General features: G+C 39.2%; 1 protein-coding gene across 1 annotated transcript; it reads right to left on the reverse strand.

Annotated features, from left to right (window-relative positions):
- Positions 1 to 720: 720 nt before the first annotated feature.
- Positions 721 to 21,204, reverse strand: TPH1 (tryptophan hydroxylase 1). The gene is made up of 10 exons (XM_008708933.2): positions 21,088 to 21,204; positions 15,094 to 15,277; positions 12,896 to 12,996; positions 9,405 to 9,472; positions 9,069 to 9,265; positions 6,760 to 6,895; positions 5,640 to 5,766; positions 4,065 to 4,160; positions 2,880 to 3,013; positions 721 to 1,115 (listed from the first exon to the last, which is right to left on the reverse strand). Exons 1-10 carry the CDS (start codon positions 21,202 to 21,204, stop codon positions 941 to 943), a joined length of 1,335 nt encoding a protein of 444 aa, XP_008707155.2. The 3' UTR covers positions 721 to 940.
- Positions 21,205 to 21,505: the final 301 nt, after the last annotated feature.

Here is a 21,505-nt window from a genome sequence, read left to right on the forward strand (position 1 = left end):
TGGAAATGAAGTGCTCAGTGTGGCTTTCCCAACTGTCACTTTGTGCTTCTCTCATCAATCTCAGTTTGAACTCTCCATTTGACAATACCATCTCCCGCTAACCTGAGGACAAATCCCATCATAATTCTCTTCATGTGGGAGTATAGGGCTTGCAAGTGGTCCCCCCACGTTCTACTTGGTCCCATGAGTAGAACAGATCATCTAAAACAAAACCAGCATCATGCAGTGCCTTAGAAAGGAAAGGATCTCACACAAGGAGGATGGTCTCTTGGGAAGGGGCTCCCTACTTCCATACCAAAGAAAGTCCCAAATTCTTAGCCTGCTCTTGAGTATTATACCCCAATCAACCTTTCCAGATTTGGCTATTCATATTTCCCTACAAGATGCCACACTTGAAACTAGACTACTTCCTCTTTACAAGGTATGCTTCACATGCAAAGGCCTCTACACTTCTGCCCACGCTAGCAGTAGAGACAGCTGGTCTCCTATTAAATTTAGGGCTGTGAATGTGATCAAGCTTGGCACAAATCTAAGGATAGCTAAGATGCTTTAGAAATAAGAGGATCTTAGGTAACAGTATGGGTCAGCTCCGTAATACCCATACAGGAATTTTAAGCGATCATAAAGGTCATTTTATTCAAGAAGGATTAGGGAAAAGAGAATCAAGCTGGTATTAGATCTATCTATGGGGTCAAAAAAATTCTCCCCCCAAAAAAATGAGTGGTCAGTGAATTGTATGGTATATGAATCATATTTCACTAAAGCTGTTATAAAAAAAATAGGTAGTGGTATTGAGTATTCAGGTACAAATTTCCAAAGAACTAATTAAGGAATAGGAGTAGAGAATATTGTTTGACTGCTGTCTCTCCACAACCAGGTCTTCAAGAAAAGCAGGAGCTGGCCCACAGGCCTCTAAATTGGTGCTCAGACATTCTCAGGATCAGATGCTTGGCTCTCTGCTGACCTTTGCAAGGGCATCACTGACAACATCGAGATCATGCTGCAGCTCGTTCATGGCGCTGGTTATGCTCTTGGTGTCTTTCAAGATCTGAATACTCCGTGTGTATGGATTATACTTCACTCCAAATGGACGCTTAATTGTTTTGGTAAATTCTCTATTCAAGAAAACAAATAAGAGGCAATCAATTTCTAGGAAGCAGAGGATGAAAACTGAACGAGCAACAGCAAACCTATTTCACACACTAGGTGAAAGACAAATCTTTATTAGTTGTTCACACGACCAATCTGACCTACTTCCCTACACAGCGCATGCAGAGATCCCCTGGAATCCCACACAGCTAGGAAACCTAAAACTGTCATAGACACATCCACCCCTGCATTGCTAGGGAAAGATCCTGTGGATGACTTTACCAGTGATTTATTACTTTATACATTTCTCGGCTACAGTAAGGAGACCAACTACAGTAGCTTTATCAGGGGACAATGGCAGCACTTGGCCACCTAGTAACAGACCCCTCAGCCGTGATTTACCTAATTACACCTATATAACTACACACCTGCGCGCGCACACACACACACACACACACACACGCCAAGAACAGTCCTGCCTCCTGCACATGGACATTCTTTCTGTTTAGAACATCTTCCTCTAGCCTTCTCTCAAATGACCTAACTTCTACACTTTCTTCATGCTTTCAAGTCCTGCCCTCTTCATCAAGTCAACATTTGAACCTCTCGTTTGGCACCCCCAAGAACAGTTGTGTTCAGGACCCCTAGGAACACAGCTGAGGACAACTGTACATGAGTAAGGGCTGAAATGCAGCTCACAATCCACCTGGTCTACCCAGATGAGACCCCTTCTTCGAGTCTGCGCAAAGGGGCCATAGGTGCTACTGGCATTGGTATTTGGTTCTGTGCCTGGCCTAACGCCCCCAAGTAACAGCAAATCTCTGGAAGACAAGGAACATGTCTTAAACCCCCATCTGTCCCAGAATGATCTCACGATGTGACCTCAGACCCTTACACCAAATGTTTTGTTGATTCTGCTTCTATAGTCCTTTCCTTTCCTACTACCTCTGTCTTGGCCCAGGCTCTTATTTTCACCTGAAGTATTACAAAAATCTCCTGAGTAGTTTCTCTGCCTCCAATGTCCTCCTTCCTTAATTACACACTTAGCTGATTAATAGTTAAAGCATAGTGGGGGGTCTGAGTGGCTTAGTTGAGCATCTGACTCTTGATTTCAGCTCAGGTCATGATCTCGGGGTGGTGAGATCGAGCCCCGCATCAGTCTCCATGCTCAGTGCAGAGTTTGCTTGAGATTTTCTCTCTCCTTCTTCCCCTCCCCCAACTCATGCTCTAAATAAATTAAATAAATAAATAAATAAATAAATAAATAAATAAAATCTTTAAATAGTTGAAGCATAGCTTCATTGCATCACACTCTTATATTTTTCCACCTCTCCTACCTTTTTTATGCTGTCCCTTAGCCTAAAACTTAACATATCTAAATCCTATTTACCCTTCAAGTGCTTTCTCAGATGCCATTCAACTTTCCCTGTTCCCCCACCTGGAATAAATTGCTCCTGAATAACATGGAGAACAAAGTTTCATCTGTATCTCTCTAAGGCTTTCTATGTTGTTACATAGCAATTTGTATATATTTTATTTTTCCTAATAGATTATTAACTCTGATGAGAAGAAACCAGTTTCTCAATGTATCTGATTCACATATGCAACCACCAAACATCACCATAAACAACACACTCTAAATATTTGTTGTGAAAGGGAGATACGCCATAGGCAGAAGGTACCTCGTAGGCTTCTAATTATCCAGCTGCTTACTTCTGTGATGTGTTACCATTGCTGGACCTATCTTTTGCAGAGGAAAGTTCAAGCATGAGGCATAAGATATACTTTACCTCATCTTTTCCTTTGCATCTTCAAAGCTTTCAGATACAAAGTAGACATCCTGAAAAGTTGTGATGAGACACTCCTGTTTGCAGGTAACCTTGGGATCAAAGGGCTTTACTTTGGCATGTCCAGAAAGTGAATGCTAGATGACAAAGAGTCAGTGAATCAAAGAATACCGTGTAATTTCATGGATCACATCGCAAACACAACCACCAGAATCAGCACACCTCTGAATGTGCTAGTGCAATGGCCCCAACCTGCAATTCCAAACTTATTTCCTACAGTATTATTTAATCCACAATACACTCCAGCAAAACAAATGGCTCGCTATTCCCCAAAAATGCCCCAAGATCACCTCCATCACTTTGTTCCAACACTCTTCCCACATAAGAGGCACCTGACGATCTTTATTTATGCATATTCCTGCATTATGACTCCTACTTCCTAGCCTGTACTAGTTATCCCCTTACACAACATATACCCACCATCAGGTGGTAGACTCCTGAGAGCAAGAAGTACCACGGACAGTATTTCACACACACCCGTCACTCAGGAAACATAAGTTCATTCCTTTATTGGATAAATAATAATTCTCAAAGAATTTCATAGAATTTAGGAGAAGTTATTGCTAGCACACTAAAAATGGTGAGGGAACAGCAAAACTGTAAGTAAAGGCTTTAAAATATTTTTTATTTAAAAGATATGTCTATCAGGGGACCTAGGTGATTTAGTCGGTTAAGCGGCTGGCTCTTGGTTTTGGCTCAGGTCATGACCTCGGGGCCCTGGGATCGAGCCCCGCATGAGGCTCTGCACTCGGCGGGGAGTCTGCTTGGGGATTCTCTCTCTCCCTCTCCCTCTGCCCCTCCTCCTGCTGGTGCGCGCTCTCTCTCTCTTTCTAAAGTAAATAAATAAACCTTTAAATAAATAAATAATAAAAGATATGTCTGTAGTGTGTCAACTAAACTCAAAAAAGAGAGAAAGAAATTAAGTAATTAAATTCCACATATAAGTAAAAAAAAAAATTAGGGTATCTCTCTAAACCTAGGAAATAGAGCAAATTGTCTTTTAAGTATTATTTACTGCCACCCCAGGTATTTTCCATAGTATGCACTTGTTCAAATCCAAAAATTCTTTCCGGTCGTATCAATTATATTAAGTGAACATGGCTATGTGGAGAGATTTACAGCTCTTACCTTAAGTTCACTGATAGAAGAAAGTAATCCAGCCCCAAAGACTCGCAACTGCCCATCTTGTTTACAGAGACCAAACTCCACAGTGAAAAAGTAGCACTGCGAAAGGACATTGATATTTCGTTCACATCCTGAATAACTCAATTTAAAACAAATTGCAACTCTTAGTCACTGACCCAAAGTGCCCTGGAATAAAGTTCAAGATCCCCAGACCGGTTCCCAGTATTTCGACAATCTGACGTCATTCTAAACTAGCAGTTTTCAAACTGTTGTTCCCAGGATTCTTATATACTCTTAAAAATTACTCAGGACCCAAAGGACCTTTTGTTTATGCGAGTTACAGCTTACTAGTGCAGTAAAAGTTAAAACTGAAAACATTTACATATTTACTAATTAACTTTGAAATGGAATAAACCATTTTATGGTAACATAATAATTTAATGCAAAGTAACTATATTGTATAACACCCAAAAAACGGGTCAGGAAAGAAACATTGTTTTACATTGTTCCCAATCTTTTTTAATGTCTGTCTAGATGTTATTTAATGTCTGGCTGGAAAAACAAGATGGATTCTCATATCTGCTTCTATATTTAACCTGTTGCAATATGTTGTTTTGGCTAAAGTATATGAAGAAAATTCAGCCTCACACAGGTAAGTAGTTAGAAGAAGGCTCAGTATTGCAATAGCCTTTTCAGATGACTGTGGATATTCTTCTTTGACACTACGTCAAAACTCAACAAGTGGTAACTAAAAGTTCAGCTGCAATGTGAAATCTGAAACCATATCACTGAACTCTAGCTCTTATATTGAAATCCACTTTGCATTCTGAGTGGATCTTTCACTCAAGGACCCTGTGCAAGGGTTTCAGAAACACCAGCGGACCCCAAACCACTATTGGAGAAGTGCTGTTCTAATCATCTAGCCTTTTTCATACTACCTCCCCCACGCTAACACACTCTGTTCCAGCTTCTTGTCATTTCCCCCAGATACACCAAGCACCTCCTTGTCTTTCCTTGTGTGCCCTTATCCTGAGGTGCTCTTCCTTCCTCTCTTGGCAGATGAAAACATGACTCATCTTCCCTGGGCTAGTCCAGACATTCCTCTTCCATGGAACCTTCCCCAAGCTGTTCTCTGCCCTCCAGAACACTCTGCCTGAACTTCTCTGTAGAGTTCATCCCATTCTAACATGACCGTCTCCTTAAGTTGCATATAAATTCCTTGAGGCAGGAACCAGGCCTTACTCATCTCTGTATTTTCAGCACAATGTCTTGTACCTAATGCACAAAAACATTTTTAGCATTGTTTTCAGAGGACCTATCATTTTTACTGAAAAAAGATCTACAAATAATTCACATTATTGAACTCGAGTGTTTCTCCACCTTTTTTTAAAGCCCATGTCTCCTTTTGATGAACCTTAAAATTTCACATCCTCCTTTAATGCTATTGAACTTATTTAAATTAAATATGAGCAAAGACAAATTTTCTAACAGTTGTCTTGAATATGCACTTTTAAACTGACACTCCCATCCCACCCCAATAAGAATTATTGGTCTATACAGCTATTTTCCCAATTGTACCGTTGCCAGTTTTTGAACAGCCTCCTCTGAAGCTCCAAGGGAAGCCAGGCCAATTTCTTGGGAGAATTGAGCAAAACTAGGTTCCGCCAAAAGGGGGACATGACCTAAGAGTTCATGGCAAGTATCTCTGAAAAAGAGGTACAAGTTTGTCACTCTGTGATGTTTATGTCACATATAAATGCATGATCAACAATTCAACCAAGCCAAAATCTGATCGTCCTTGTATTTATGTGGTTACTTTGCAAATGGACCATGAAGGACACTAACAATTTACTAAAGAAGCTACTTTGGTTCAAAACCTGGGCCACTCACAGGGCGCCTGGGTGGCACAGTGGTTAAGCGTCTGCCTTCGGCTCAGGGCGTGATCCCGGCGTTATGGGATTGAGCCCCACATCAGGCTCCTCCACTAGGAGCCTGCTTCTTCCTCTCCCACTCCCCCTGCTTGTGTTCCCTCTCTCGCTGGCTGTCTCTATCTCTGTCGAATAAATAAATAAAATCTTTTAAAAAATTAAAAAAAAAAAAACCTGGGCCACTCACAATCATATACACATAAGATACCCATAGATATGTCTGCTCCACACCCCCACCATATCAGGCCTCTGCTCTAATGTCACCTTCTCAGTGAGTCCTTGTCTGATCACTGTTTTCAAAATAGAAACACTCCACACATACACCTCTTTCCCCTTTCTCTGCTTTACTTTTCTCCATGGCACTTATCACCATTGATTGGTGATATTAAATAAACATATATATAATATATATTTTATATATATATAATATATTATATATAATATATAATATATATATTTACTTATTTGTTTATTATCTCTATCACCCCTTGGGAATATAAATTCTATGAAGGCAGAAACTTTTGTCTGTTTTTTTTTATACTCCTTATGCTTAGAATAACACCCAGCACTTAACAGGTAACAGGTTGTCAATTAATAATAGTAACGATAATGGCGAACATACATAGAGCATGGAGCATGCATTATGTGTCAGGCTATTCTAAATGCTTTACACGTGTTCGTTCATTTAATCTTCACACAAAACTCCTGAACGAAGTACCGTCATGGCAAATAACTATTTGATGAATGAATGCTAAAGGAGAAGTACTCACGGCTCTGGGGTATAGAGAGGGTCGGAACTGTGTCTCACGTACTGTGTGCAGTGGAAAACCCGGAAGGCTAAACCTGATAAGAAATCTCTTGGTGATAAGTAACCAGCCACGGGACGGATGGAAAAACCCGTGCGCTCTGCAAAGCAAAGCAGACAATGAAGAAAATCTTTACCCCAATGGACCATTTTCTACAACATTTTAATTCTGCCGGTGGTACCCGGTAGCACTTTGAGGGAGAACATGGAAACTAAATGTATCATGTGTGTACTATGGGGAAGTAATAATTACTATGGGTCAGGCAATGAGTTAGACCTTACTTATCACATCTCCTTTCATTTTTACATATTCTCCTCATTATGACGACTATTAAACTGAGGCTCAGAGATTCAACAATGTGCCCAAAGTCACACCGGAGATGATAAAGGTAGAATGAGAGCCCAGGTCTCCTTATATTACACCTCGCTGTCTCCCTAAAGGGTTTAGAATATCTCCTAGACTATCTTACTTACTTTAGAAAAAAAAATCAACCAGATCTATTAATTTAGATCAGAACCACTTTTTAAGCTATGCCACTTTTAGCCAGTACTTCCTCTTGCAAAGTATATTTTATCTAAATTGGATGGTGCTCTTCTATTCCCCAACAGCTACGACTGCACGCCTTCTGTAAAAGGGGCCTGCCAGTAAGGGCAGCAGTCACTCAGGGGACTTCTGTAAGCTCTATGCTCGCTGTTCGTTTCCAACCCTCACCCTCTGCTCTTCCGCCCGTTGCTTTTGTACTTGCATTCCCCCACTCTGATGGGTAGACTTCATGGTCCAATAGAACTCTCCACAATAATGGAAATGTTCTATAGCTAGGCTACCCAGTAGGGGAGCCACCAACCACATGGGGCTATTAAGCACTTGAAATGTGGCTAGTGTGGCTAAGAAACTAACATTTTGATTTAGATTGATGTGAATTATTTAAACAACCACATGTGTCTAGGGGCCACCATATTTGACAGTGTAGAGAGCTCCTTCCAACCGGTGTTTTGTTTGAAGTATCATTTAGGTTTCGTTTCCCTCTTTGACAGCATCCCTTGAAACACCTTTAGTGACCTGTTCTGCACCCAGCTCACACTCCAGACCCCAAGTGAACAGCTTTCAGTTTGAATCCATAACAAAATATTTCCTCCAAATCTCAAGCAAATTTAATTTGATAACTTCTGCCCATCTTGCTAAGACCCGTGTGTGAGGTCGTGTGTATTGTTTCTCTGTCATCCTTAATCACATTGTTTTAATCTAGTTTTTATAGGAACCATTTATACGTGTTCTTCCCTTATAAAACAATAGTGCCTTTTTCTGCTTAGTTTTTCTTAGTTTTGTGCATAATGGTTGACTAGTAAGAGTTATGGAGTTGAATAGATATGTAGATTTGTATGACAGTCTGTGTAAGAAATTCAAAGATGGGAATTTCAGACCATGATGGAAATAAACTAAACTCCCTTTGAGTGAAAAACATAACTTCTATTTGCCCCTAAGGTTCTAGTCTGCTGAGATCAAAGGGGATATTTCTTTTTCTTATATATTGTAAACCCTGGAGATCACTGATCATTTTACTTCCTATACTAGCTAGAAAAAATAAAGAAGCCTGAACCAAATAAGCAGGAAGAACTAAAAGGAAAAAAAAAACTGTTGGTGCTTTTTGTTGATCCTTCTACTAGCACATCTTCTTCCTTGGGAAAATGACAGAGTCTCAGGATGGAAAGCAGAAAGGCTTCGGAGACTATTTACTCCAATCTTCTCCAAGGAGCCTGAATCTCCTCTACCCCGTCCCTGACAAGTGGGTGTAGAGCTTTTCCATGAAGACCTCCAGGGATGCAGAAATAACCATCTCATCAGTCTGTTCCATTTTCAAATGGCTCATTTAACAAGGTCTTCTCCATTTTGAGCTAAAAGTTTGCAGTTTCCATCCAATTGTCATTTACTTTAGGGCCACATAGTATCCCTCTATTACATAAGATGATCAGCTAGTATTAAAATAAAGCTATAATGTCCCCTATATCTCCAGATTAAACACCCTAAGAATCCTTCATATTTTATTTATAGAATACATTTTGCAAGCCCCTTATAATTCTGCTCACTTTCCTCTACGCTTGCTCCAGATTATGATTGCCCCTCTTCAAATAGGATGCCCAATACTGGGTCCAATACTCCAGAACACAGTAAGGAAAATTCTGACCTCCCATTTACTCGAACTTTATTCCTCTATTAAAAATTCTGTCATGATCACAAGAGTTCAACATTCCCCTTACAAAAATTAAGCATATTACCTTTTAAAAAGTTTGAGACATCTTCCAATTGTGGGATATTATCTTCCCGATATCCACAATACTTAGAAAGCAAAGGTAAGTTTTTGAGGTACTCTCTGCAGGCATGGGTTGGGTAAAGTTTGTTGAGCTCTTGAAACACGGTTCCCCAGGTCTTAATCTCCTCTTCAGTGAATTCAACCTTGGGAATGGGGTCTCCACTAATGAGACAAAGAGAAGTTATTTTGAATTAGCGTTCAAAAAACAATAGCACTTCTCTTTTATTTATTAAATGAGCTTAATTTACTCTATTCATTAATTATTTCAAAATTGAATAAGTTATTTTTATAGTATACTTACTGTTTATAGTTCATAGCCAAGTCTGCAAAATACTTCCGTCTTTTACGGTAGACATTGTCTTTGAAGCCCTGATAATTAAAGAAAAGTTTTAAAATATCCATACTAAAAAATACTGATAAATGATATTTAGGGAACATTTCATTATTACTCAAGGTATGATATTAAAGGGCTACATAATTGTTATTTTGAGCAAGCACTGTTTAGAAATGTATAATCATTTTTATTTTAAAGGCAATGTTATGGGTGGGGGGATGGAGTAACTAGTTGATGGGCATTAAAGAGGGCATGTGATGAATGAGCACTGGGTGTTATATGCAACTGATGAACTACTGAACTCTGAACATCTGAAACTAATGATACACTATATGTTAACTACCTGAATTTCAATAAAATAAGTTATTAAAAAGAGGCAATGTTATATGAAAGCTTTATACTATAGTGGCTACTAAGATAAAAGATACTATAGACGCAAAGATACAAAAATCTTATAGTGGCTACAAAAATAAAATGGTTTGAGGAATAAGAAAAGCATCATCCTTGGGGTGCCTGGGTGGCACAACAGTTAAGCATCTGCCTTCAGCTCAGGGCGTGATCCTGGCGTTGTGGGATCGAGCCCCACATCAGGCTCCTCCGCTATGAGCCTGCTTCTTCCTCTCCCACTCCCCCTGCTTGTGTTCCCTCTCTCGCTGGCTGTCTCTATCCTGTCAAATAAATAAATAAATAAAATCTTAAGAAAAGAAAAGAAAAGAAAAGAAAAGCATCATCCTAGTTAAATACACAACTCTTTTCCAAATGTGAGATTTTTTTCTCTTAATCGTTTGAACATCTTCAGCTATATTTTCCTATAATCATAATTAATAATAAAACAGTAATTAATAATACATGAAGTCATGACAACTAAATCTAGCCTTAGATTTTATTGCAAAATGCAAACATACTCATATTTGCAAAAGCAAACAATGCTAATAAAAAGATAAAATAGTAACATTAGTATTTATACCTAGAAAAATATTTTTTTTAAAAATAGATAAAATAAGGGGGCGCCTGGGTGACACAGCGGTTAAGCGTCTGCCTTCGGCTCAGGGCGTGGTCCCGGCGTTGTGGGATCGAGCCCCACATCAGGCTCCTCCGCTAGGAGCCTGCTTCTTCGTCTCCCACTCCCCCTGCTTGTGTTCCCTCTCTCGCTGGCTGTCTCTATCTCTATCGAATAAATAAATAAAATCTTAAAAAAAAATAGATAAAATAAGACTTCAAAAAGCAAAGCCCAGGAGAAAACAGCCAATAATACAAAACAGGAAAGAAGGGGAAGACACTTGAAAGGGGAGAATGAGACTCATCTCTTTAACCCAGATTTACAAGCCCCTACTATGCACCTGGCCTTGTGCTAAAATCCAGAGAAACAAATACGAATAAAGCACAACCTGGGTCTTCCATGAGTTTACACCAACCAGTTATTATGAAACAATATGCCTTATTAGAGATATGCCCAAAATGCCACTGGAACTCAAAAGAGAAACTCCTAACCCAGAGTATGTGAAAGAGAGTAGTGGGGGTCAGGAACGGCTTCCCAACGATGACTCGCAAGCTAAGTCTCAGAAAAGGAGTGGGGACAGCTGGCTGGGAAAGGACAGAAAGGACAGCACCGATGACCGCGCAGCAATGAAAAACAGGATGCTGTGCCCTAGGAAATGCGAGCTGGAGCTTGGAGAAGGAGGTGGAGCATGGCGTGGACTAGTCTGGGGTCTGCTAGTAAAGGTTGGAAACAGCTTGGATTTCAGTCTTTGGGTAATGGGAAGCCATTGGTGATTTAAAAAAAAAAAAAAACAGTTTTATTGAGACATAATTCGCACACCATAAAATTTTAAAAGTGTACAGTGTAGTGATTTCTAGTACGTTCACAATGTTGTGCAAACACCTCCACTGTAATTTCAGAAAATGTTTATCCCCCAAAGAAACACCATACTCATTCACAGACTCTCCCCATTTCCCTTCATCTCCAGCCCCTGGCAACCATTCATCCACTTTCTGTTTCTACGAATTCTGGATGTTTCCTATAAAAGGAATCATATTACACGTGGCCTTTTGTGACCAGCCTCTTTTACTATCCCAGTTTGCAAGGTTCATCCATGTTGTAGCATGCATGTATCAGTATCTCGTTTTTTTAATGATCAATAATATTCCATCTCACACTTTACTTATCTATTCATCAGTGGTTGTTTCCATTCTTTTGTTATTATGCATAAAGCTGTTATGAGCATACGTGTACAAGTTTTTATATGGACATATGTTTTCAATTTTCTTAAATGGGTACCTAGCTATAGTTGGTGAGCTTTAGGGAGAAAAAGGATAATGATCACACTGAAGTTTTAGATCATTCTAGTGACTATGAGGAGGATGGCTTTGAGGGGGTGAGCTGGAGGCTGGGAGATGAGTTAAAGGTGTGGTAATAGTAATAAATACGGAACAAATTTAAGCAATATTTAGGAGGTAAAAATCAATAGCACTTGGTAGTAGATCAGAAAAGAATTAGTCACCTCTCCATAAACATGCTCCAGATTTTCTTACCTCTGAAGCTTTGCTCATGTTGCAATGAACTGTCCTTCCTCCCCATCTCTTTCTTGCCAAACTCCTTTAAGGCCTCATTAAAATGTTGTGTTTCTCTGATCTCTTCAACTAGAAGTGTTTGCCTTCTTGTGCACATCTCAAAAGCAATTTGTTCGTGCCACTAGCACTTTGCAAAATGTAATCTCATGTTTATTTATAGATATGTGCTTTACCTTCCCAAATGGGCTGCAAATGCCTTGAGAGCAAGTACAATTGCAATTAATAAACTGCTCGATGAGATATTATAGAAAAAATAGGTGGACCAGCTAGCTGAGGGCTATCTAAGGCAATATGTAGTTGACACACAGAGCTACTAAGTGGCAGATCGAAGTCCTGCTGCTTACACCTCAAAATCGCACTCTTTTTTCTCCACCCTCCCAGGACCGCAGGACTCCATAAGCAACCTTCATGCTCTGGGCTTACTAATTCTCCAACGTATGCCTGGACCGTGTCCCATATAACTTCCCAAAGAAACAACTTCCTCGTTCATCTATTGCCTAAAAAGCCAGTCATGCTGGACAGTGTGGGTAGTAAGTCTTTCTCCCTCTTATCTTTAACCCCCTTTCCAATAATCCATACCCACTTTAACACAAATGTTTGCAGATACTCTCTTCATTTTAGTAGACTCCTTGGAATAGCTCTTATTAATAGGAAAGCCAGACACGGGACAGGTGTTTCAGAGCCAGTGAAGAGAGATGCTCTTCGGACAGTTAGTTGGGGTTCCGCCAATGTGGAGGACCGTGGGCACTTCCCAAAATGCAGATTAAAACCAGATCCTATTTAGTCTAGAATAAGCACGTTCTCCCCCCACAAAAAGAAAAGAATTTCCCTTAATTTTTAGTTGGCTTTAAATTATTTTTATGAAAAGATTGATTAAAAATATTTACAGGATGATCTGCATCCAGTTCAGATCCATACATCAGAACTCTGTTGGCACAATGGTCCAGGTCAGAAATCTTCTTTGGAAACCAAGGAACAGTTTCCATACCTGCAAAATACAAAACCACTAACAGCTGAAGGGAGGATCTTAAATAGGCACTAAGGAAGAAATTAAGAAAGTCATAAATACGTTTGGATGAAATTTTTATTGTAGCTTGTACTTTGAGTCAAAATTTACACAAGTAAATTGCTCTATTTTTAATAAGTAAATTTTATTCAAAATTTTTGAGTTTAAAAAATTTTTTGAGCCTTGATTTCCTAAGTGTTGGAGAAATACTATACTTTTGTAATAGACTTAAAGTACACCCCCCCCCAAAAAAAACGTTTAAGCTACAGATTTAGCTATCCTTAAAAAAGCAAGAGTAAGGATGTACAACTTTGCAGACCAAGGTGCAAATTTAATGGGAATTTTGGACATTTCTTTTTGTTGATGCAAAGTATCTTAGAGATCACTGATGTCTTTGCCACTTTGATCTCTCACCCTCCCTCAGACATACAAGCCCTCCTGTAACTCTGGGGTTTTGCACCTGCTCTTTCCTGCCTGGAAAACCTACACCCTACTCCCACTTCCTGCTCCACCCATCCTTCTATTTTCCTGAGAATATCCTTCTCTTCCGTCAAGACCGAAATTAAATGAACCTTCCCTGACCCTGAAGGTGGAGCTAATTCTCTGTCCTCCAGGCTCCTGTGAAACTCTGTTTCTGATTCTCTAAAGTGTATCTGCTTATATCTGTCATACAGGAAAGAATGGGAAGGACTCTAAGGGAGGGAATATATATATATATTTGTATCCCTGTTTCTTAGTAGAAATAACTGACACAAGTTGGTATTCCCTAAATATCAACTGAACCATTTAGCTCCTAGAAAACTCTTCTTTTGATAGATGAGATAACCAAAGCTCAGAGAGGTAATTTATCCAAGGTAACTCATCTCTGTTGGAAGAGAGAGGATTAGAATTCAATCCTTCTTGTTCCAACCTAATGCTCTTTTTAACATACCCAAAAGTGATAGTCAAGAGATTTGAGCAGAGGGGCGCCTGGGTGGCATAGCGGTTAAGCGTCTGCCTTCGGCTCAGGGCGTGATCCCGGCGTATGGGATCGAGCCCCACATCAGGCTCCTCCGCTATGAGCCTGCTTCTTCCTCTCCCACTCCCCCTGCTTGTGTTCCCTCTCTCGCTGGCTGTCTCTATCTCTGTTAAATAAATAAATAAAATCTTAAAAAAAAAAAAAAGAGAGAGATTTGAGCAGAAATACCACAGGGGCACCAATCCCTCAAAATAGACATAAGCAGAGTCCTTAGGCTTCTGCCACACCAGCTGTTAACCCTTTGGTGGTCGGCAGTGGGCCTAGGACTCCTAGGGTAGCATCTGGAGAACACGGGCTTCAGGCACGGTGGGGACACGCAAGGGACTTGGGGAAGCAGCTATCTGCCACTCAGAAATGGAAGCATATCAGTATTTTAGTAACGTACACAGCCATACACATACATAACAGATGAGTATCAGCCCTGATTTTACCCCAATACCGTGCATGTTCTAAAGGGATTGTTTTAAATTGAGTACTATATTCAAAATGTGGTTGAACTATCATTTTACCATTTGTCCCAGGTAAAGGACAAGGATTTCTTTCACAACAGAAGATCTTAGCTATCTGAAACCTTAGGAGGCTTTGTTGCTTTTCACTTGTTTTGGTGGGGGCAGGGAGGAGTGTATAATGAGTGTATTCACATCATAGTTGTCAGCGACTGTCAATATTCTCAACAGATTTGAAGATTCACTTAATATCTGCCAGATGCTAAGCTCTGTGGGAATTTCTAAGTGCTCAAGGACTGTAAGTTGAAGGTTTGTGAAATTAAGAAATGCTTGATGATTTGGAAACTGAGAAACCTTAATCAATTTCTAACTATTCTGAATTCTTCCTTATACCCAAGGTTTCCCGTTCACTTCTCTCACACTTGATAAAACGTTACTTTATAATTGTTCTATAGTATTTTGAGCAATTACATTTTGTGCTTCCTTCACTACCAGACTAAGCGATTTGAAGAGACAGTGTTTTATTTTTATTTTCATGCCTTCAAGATAAATATAAGATTGGACATACATTATGTACTTAATCTTCTGAGTGGGATTTTCATTTTTCAAACTTACCATCTTCCTTCACAGTAAAATTATCTGGTGGATTCACAGAGAGAACATTAGTATGGGACTTCAACAGATGAAAAATATCATTCAGTTGTTCTCTGTTGATATCACAGTCAACAAAAATCTCAAATTCTGAGTTTCTTCTCTTTGATTTTCGGGACTCGATATGTAACAGGTTCACATGCTTCTCCTGGGTAAAGCGGAGAGTAAAGATACATATGACAGCCTCAAATGGTAATAGTCTCTGAGCTCATTACTTTCATTACCACTAAAAATCAATTCCACACTCACCATTGTAGTCAAAAGAGAAAAAGTCTGTTTTTAGCGCGCCAACAGCAAAATAATGCCTCCTAAATATTAGGTACTGTTCAAAAAAGTTTGCAAAGTCATCACACCCTCCAGAAACTAATAAAATAACACCCACTAGAAGGCCCTCAAATTGCCAGAACTGAACGGCCTCTAATCAAAATATCAAATCTCCTAGATAAAAAGAACCTTTCAAAAATTTCTCACGAATAAAAGCATTTTCAAAAAGAGATATTAATGTTAGTCCTTTAAAAGGAAAGTTTCCTTTGTGAATATGCATTTAATAAAATTAGATGAACAGCTTGAACAGTGTATTTAATACCTCAAATCTCTTAAGCTACAAACTTAGTAACCAGCTGAACCAGATCGCTTCTTCTGCTCTCCTCCCATGCCAGCCCGAGCTGGGTACCATATGTGCAAACCTGTGGGAGGAGGATATCTTCTCTTACCAATTTGGATAGCTGAGGACGAGCACCAGTGGCATAATAATGAAGCATAAGAACCAATTACCCAGCATCTAAAAAAATGAGGTTAGAACAGCTGATTTCCAACACTGACCAGTTCAATTTAAATTAACTTGGTGAACACCTATGTAGCCAGGTAAGGGCTGTGAAGCATACAAAGAAAAGCAAGGCACACAAGGAGTTTATAATCTGGTTGGCCAATACATGAGAGGCTAAGAGAAAACACGAGTAGTAAGTACTTAGGCGCAGAAGAGGTTCTGGGAAAAAGCATTATGGGCTAGAGAAAGTAGGTATTTCCAGGGAGCAGACAGCAACTGAGATGAGTCTTAAAGCACAGATAGAGTAGGAAGACAGAAGGGAAGAAGGAGGATTCCAAACAGGAGGAACTGTATATGCAAAGGTAGAGACGAAGTAAGAATTATTAGGAACGTGAACCTACAGGAAAAAAGAGTGAGTATCAGGGATGTTGGGAAATTGGAATAGGCAGGATTTATCCTGGAACATAGACTTTATCATGGAATCAATAGAAGAAAGCCAGTTACTACATAAACTGGAGTTGATCAGAAGTAAAGGAGAGTTTCTGACATCAGCCATAGCAACATTTTTCTAGCTATGTCTCCTGAGGCAAGGGAAATAAAAGCAAAAATAAACTATTGAGACTACATCAAAATACAAAGCTTCTGCACAGCAAAGGAAACAAACAACAAAACTAAAAGGTAACCTACTGAATGGGAGAAGATACTTGCGAATGACGTATCTGATAAAGAGTTAGTATCCATAAAGAACTGATATAACTCAACACCCAAAAAACAAATAATCCAAATTTTAAAATGGGCAGAAGACATGAACAGACATTTCTCCAAAGAAGACATACGGATGGCCAACAGACACATGAAAAGATGCTCAGCATCGCTCATCACCAGGGAAATGCAAATCAAAACCATAATGAGCTATCACCTCACACCTGTCAGGATGGCTAAAATAAAAAACACAAGAAATAACAAGTGTTGGAGAGGATGTGGAGAAAGAGGAACGCTAGTGCACTGTTGGCGGAAATGCAAACTGGTGCAGCTGCTGTGGGAACCAGTATGGAGGTTGCTCAGAAATTTAAAACTAGACCTACCCTACAATCCAGTAATCGCACTACTGGGTATTTACACAAAAAATACAAAAACACTAATTCCGAGGGATCCATGCACCCCTGTGTTTATAGCAGCATTATTTACAATAACTAAATAATGGAAGCAGCTCAAGTGTCCATCCAGAGATGAATGGATAAAGAAGATGTGGTATATATGCACCGTGGAATATTACTCACCCATAAAAAAGAATGAAATCTTGCCATTTGCAATGACATGGCTGGAGCTACAGAGTATGATGCTAAGTGAGATAAGTCAGTCAGAGAAAGACAAATACCACATAATCTCACTCTTCTGTGGAATTTAAGAACTACAACAAATGAGCAGAAGGAAAAAAGAGAGAGAGAAACAAAGCAAGAAACAGACCCTTAACTACAGAGAACAAACTGATGGTCACCAGAGGGGAGGTAGGTGGGGAGATGGGTGGTGGGGTGAAATAGGTGATGGGGATTAAGGAGGACACTTGTGATGAGCACTGGGTGCTGTATGGAAGTGTTGAATCACTATATTGTACACCTGAAACTAACATTATACTGAATGTTCACTATACTGGAATTAAAATTTAAAAAAAATTTTTTTTAAGATTTTATTTATTTACTTGACAGAGAGAGACAGCCAGCGAGAGAGGGAACACAAGCAGGGGAGTGGGAGAGGAAGAAGCAGGCTCCTAGCGGAGGAGCCTGATGTGGGGCTCGATCCCAGAATGCCGGGATCATGCCCTGAGCCGAAGGCAGATGCTTAACGACTGCGCCACCCAGGCGCCCCTAAAAATGTTCTTAAAAGAAGTAAAGGAGAGTTTAATCTATTTCTTATTAATTTTTATAATAAGAGTGCATTAATAAATATTTTCTGAATGATGACTTGAATAAATATAATGGTAAATTACGTTTTGGGAGACAAAGGTGCAAAATGTCAATTCTTCCTAAATTACTCTATAAATTGAACACTATCAAAATCAAAATCTTGATGGAATTTGGTGAGGAAATGTAACTAAATAATTTAAAAGTCCATCTGGAAGTAAATTTTAGTCAGGAAGTCTCAGGGAAATTTACATAAAGTAGAAGTAATAAGTGAGACATTCTCTATCATATATTTCAATTACAGAAGAAGAACCACAGAGAAGTTAAGCAGTTTGCCCAAAGACACACAGCTAATACGTTATCAGAGCTGGAATTCAAACTCAAGCTGTCCTGCTCCATAGCCCATGCTTTTAAACATTAATTGTAATCCTGTTTACCAAAAAGGAAGTCAGAATAACGGATAATATGGCTCTTCTTTGAGCAAGATTTATATAATTTTAAGAATGAAAACACTAAAGACTGGCATAGCCAAAAACTGGGACATAACTACATTGGGAAAATGGAGGGAAGGGAAGTCAAGGGGGCCACTGGAAAGGGGGCTGTGTCAAAAAAGGTGTCTTTACTTCAATTGTAGGAAATTCAGTAGGTGGATATCTACAAGTGAAAAAAATCAAGAAATAGCAGAATAAGCATACTGTTTATAAACATGGAAGTAGGGCCTCCTGGCTGGCTCAGTTGGTAACGCATGGGACTCTTGATCTCTGGGCTGTAAGTTCGAGGCCCACCTTGGGTGTAGAGATTACTTAAAAATAAAATCTTAAAAAAAAACAAACATGGAAGTAAATTCTAGAACATGTAGTCAAAAGAGTTGAAAATATTTGCCTCCTGCAGGCTGAGGGGAGATAAAATTAGATGGATACACAGCAACATGGGTAGGTCTTAAAAACAGTGCTGAGTGAAAGAAAAAGTATCTTATACAATCACAATTACATAAATTACTAACACACACACACGTAAAAACTAACATATTCTAGAGTGCACATAAAAATAATTCCATGTACAGATCGAACATATCAGAGCAGCTGTCTATCAGAAGAGAGAAATGGAGATTGAATGGAGCAATGAAATAAAACAGGAGGAGGCTGTGTAAATCCGTAATGATAGTCTACGCGTGATTTAAAGTGTATGATTAACTCAACCCTGTGCTGTAAGATTAACAAAATAAATTAAACTTAAAAATGAGGAGCTATGAAGGGGCACCTGGGTAGCTCAGTTGGGTAAGCATCTGACTCAATTTCGGCTCAGGTCAGGATCTCAGGGTGGTGAGATTGAGCCCTGCATTGGGCTCCACGCTGGACGGGGAGTCTGCTTGAGATTCTCTCTCTCCCTCTGCCTCTGCCCTTCCCCCCAATAATAAAACAAACAAACAAACAAATAAGAACAGTTCATAATTAGGAGAGATGAAGCAGAAGACCGCTATTTTCTTCATAAGCCTCATAGTGTGGGTTGACTTTTTAAACCATGCACACGCATTCTTTGATTAAAAACAAAATAAAGAAGAAAGTTGATGGAAGAAGAAATATAGGTGTATTATTTAAAAACTCAAAGGTAATTAATAAGATGGCTAAAATAATCATATACTCATCAAATTCAGGGGGAAAGTAGAGGGAGAAGGGATGGAAGTATCATCCACGAGAGAGCAAATGAGTATCGTGGGAAGTCGGTAACTCGAAGAAAGGTATCAGAACAATATTTAGATATTATAAATTCATCACCAAAGGAACTCAAAACAAATAGTCGAAAGAGGTTGCCTCTAGGGAGTGGGACTGAGGATATGGTGTATTGGGTAGGAAAACATGCTTTTCATTGCAACTCTTCTAGACAACTGGTCTGTATTTAAAATTTTTAATTCTTTGAAATATTATTTTCACGTGGCTATAAGATAGCATGCATATGGATATACACTTGATTTTTAAAATAGTTAACATCGGCTCTTTACATATTTATTCTGCTAATTCTCACAATGACCCTATGAGGTAGGCAGAGTTCTCATTTTATAGATGAAAGGACTGACACACAAAGAGACTAATTAATTTTTCCACGATCACCCAGCCGATAAGTGACAGAGCAAGGATTTGAACTCAGGTGGTCTGCCTCCCGAGCCTGAGAATTTAACCGCAATGATGTTCTATTAGCATAACTTAACCTGTCCCCCTACCCTTGGAAAAGTAGTTTGTTCATAATTTTTAGTTCTTATAAGTAAGTCTCTGTGTCCCCAAGCCCATAAACTAGGTTAGGTCCCCCAGTTCAATGTTATCATAGTACTATCTGGTATTTCTTTCAGGTCACTTCACACACGAGTAATTATTTATTTACTACCGTTATTTGCTTACTGTCTGTCTTTCCCCCTGGATCGCACACACTGCGAGGGCAGGCACTGCGTCTGTGCTGTTCAGGTCCGCATCCTTAGATCCTACAGGGCACTTGGCAAAAAGTAAGTACTCAGTAAATGTTCTTGTTCTGCCTGACAGACCCCTGTTTCCTTAGGATGGATTTATGGGGGCGTCTGGGTGGCTCAGTTAGTTAAGACTCCGGCTCTTAAATTTGTCTCAGGTCATGATCTCAGGGTCATGAGCTCAAGCCCCGCATAGGGCTCCACGCTGAGCAATGAGCATGAAGCCTGCTTAAGATTCTCTCTCTCCCTCTCCCCTCACTGTAATCCCCCCCCAGCTTATGCACACGCACTCACTCTCAAAAATAAATAAAATTAAAACATGGATCTATGGAAGGGGAATTACTGGGTCAAAATGTGTGACCATTTTAAGGCTCCTGATACGTATTGTTTCCCTACACATTATGCCAATTCACCCTCACACCAAAGGCGTATTTAAGTCCCAAATGCATTGAAACTTTGACCGTAGGGAACAGTATAATTGTAGAATCTTTGCTATTTTGCTATATTAAAAAATATCATTAAATATATTACCAATGTCATTAAATATTAAAATTTTGATATTCTATTTAATTAAAACAAAATTAAAACCTCCTTCTCCGAAATCTGTGAAGTGAATCTTCCTCCTCCGTTTCTTTACTAGCTATTTGCATCTTCTCTTCTGTAAATGGTTTGTATCCCTTGCCCATTTGTTAGAATGGAGCAATATTTCAGAAACTTAAGTGCTTAAGAAATTTCTCCCATCCAGCTCTGAAGAATTTACAATAATTTATATTTTAAATACAATTTTAGAGACTCATTTGAGGAGAGTATTATGCAAAAATATGGAGAGTGCTTACCTGGAAGATTTTTAGTGCTTTTATAAGTCCACCAACTTCATTCTTCAAGGAAAAAATGAGCGTTGCTCTTCCTCTTTCCAAGGAATGGTCTTTATTTTCCTTATTGTCTTCAATCATGCTGAATTTGGTGTAGTTCTCTAAAAGCAAAGTATGAAAATAGGTCTAAAAAAGAAGTTGTGCAATATAGACTATATTTGAGAATATTTGAAACCCAACACAATACTTGATAACAGTACCCAAATTCTAGTTTCCTCACCTGTGAAACATGGATTTGTAGATACGCTTCGCAAGACTGTAATGAGACCAACATAAGAAAAAACACTGCCTAACATAGTTCCTGGAATATAGTAGGCATACAGTTCATGTTACTAGTTTCCCTTTTCTTTTTTTCTAGTTCAATCCTTTCGGGGTTTGATTC

This window comes from Ursus maritimus, unplaced genomic scaffold, assembly GCF_017311325.1.
Source record: "Ursus maritimus isolate PB19 unplaced genomic scaffold, ASM1731132v1 scaffold_23, whole genome shotgun sequence".
In the NCBI taxonomy this organism is placed as follows: domain Eukaryota; kingdom Metazoa; phylum Chordata; class Mammalia; order Carnivora; family Ursidae; genus Ursus; species Ursus maritimus.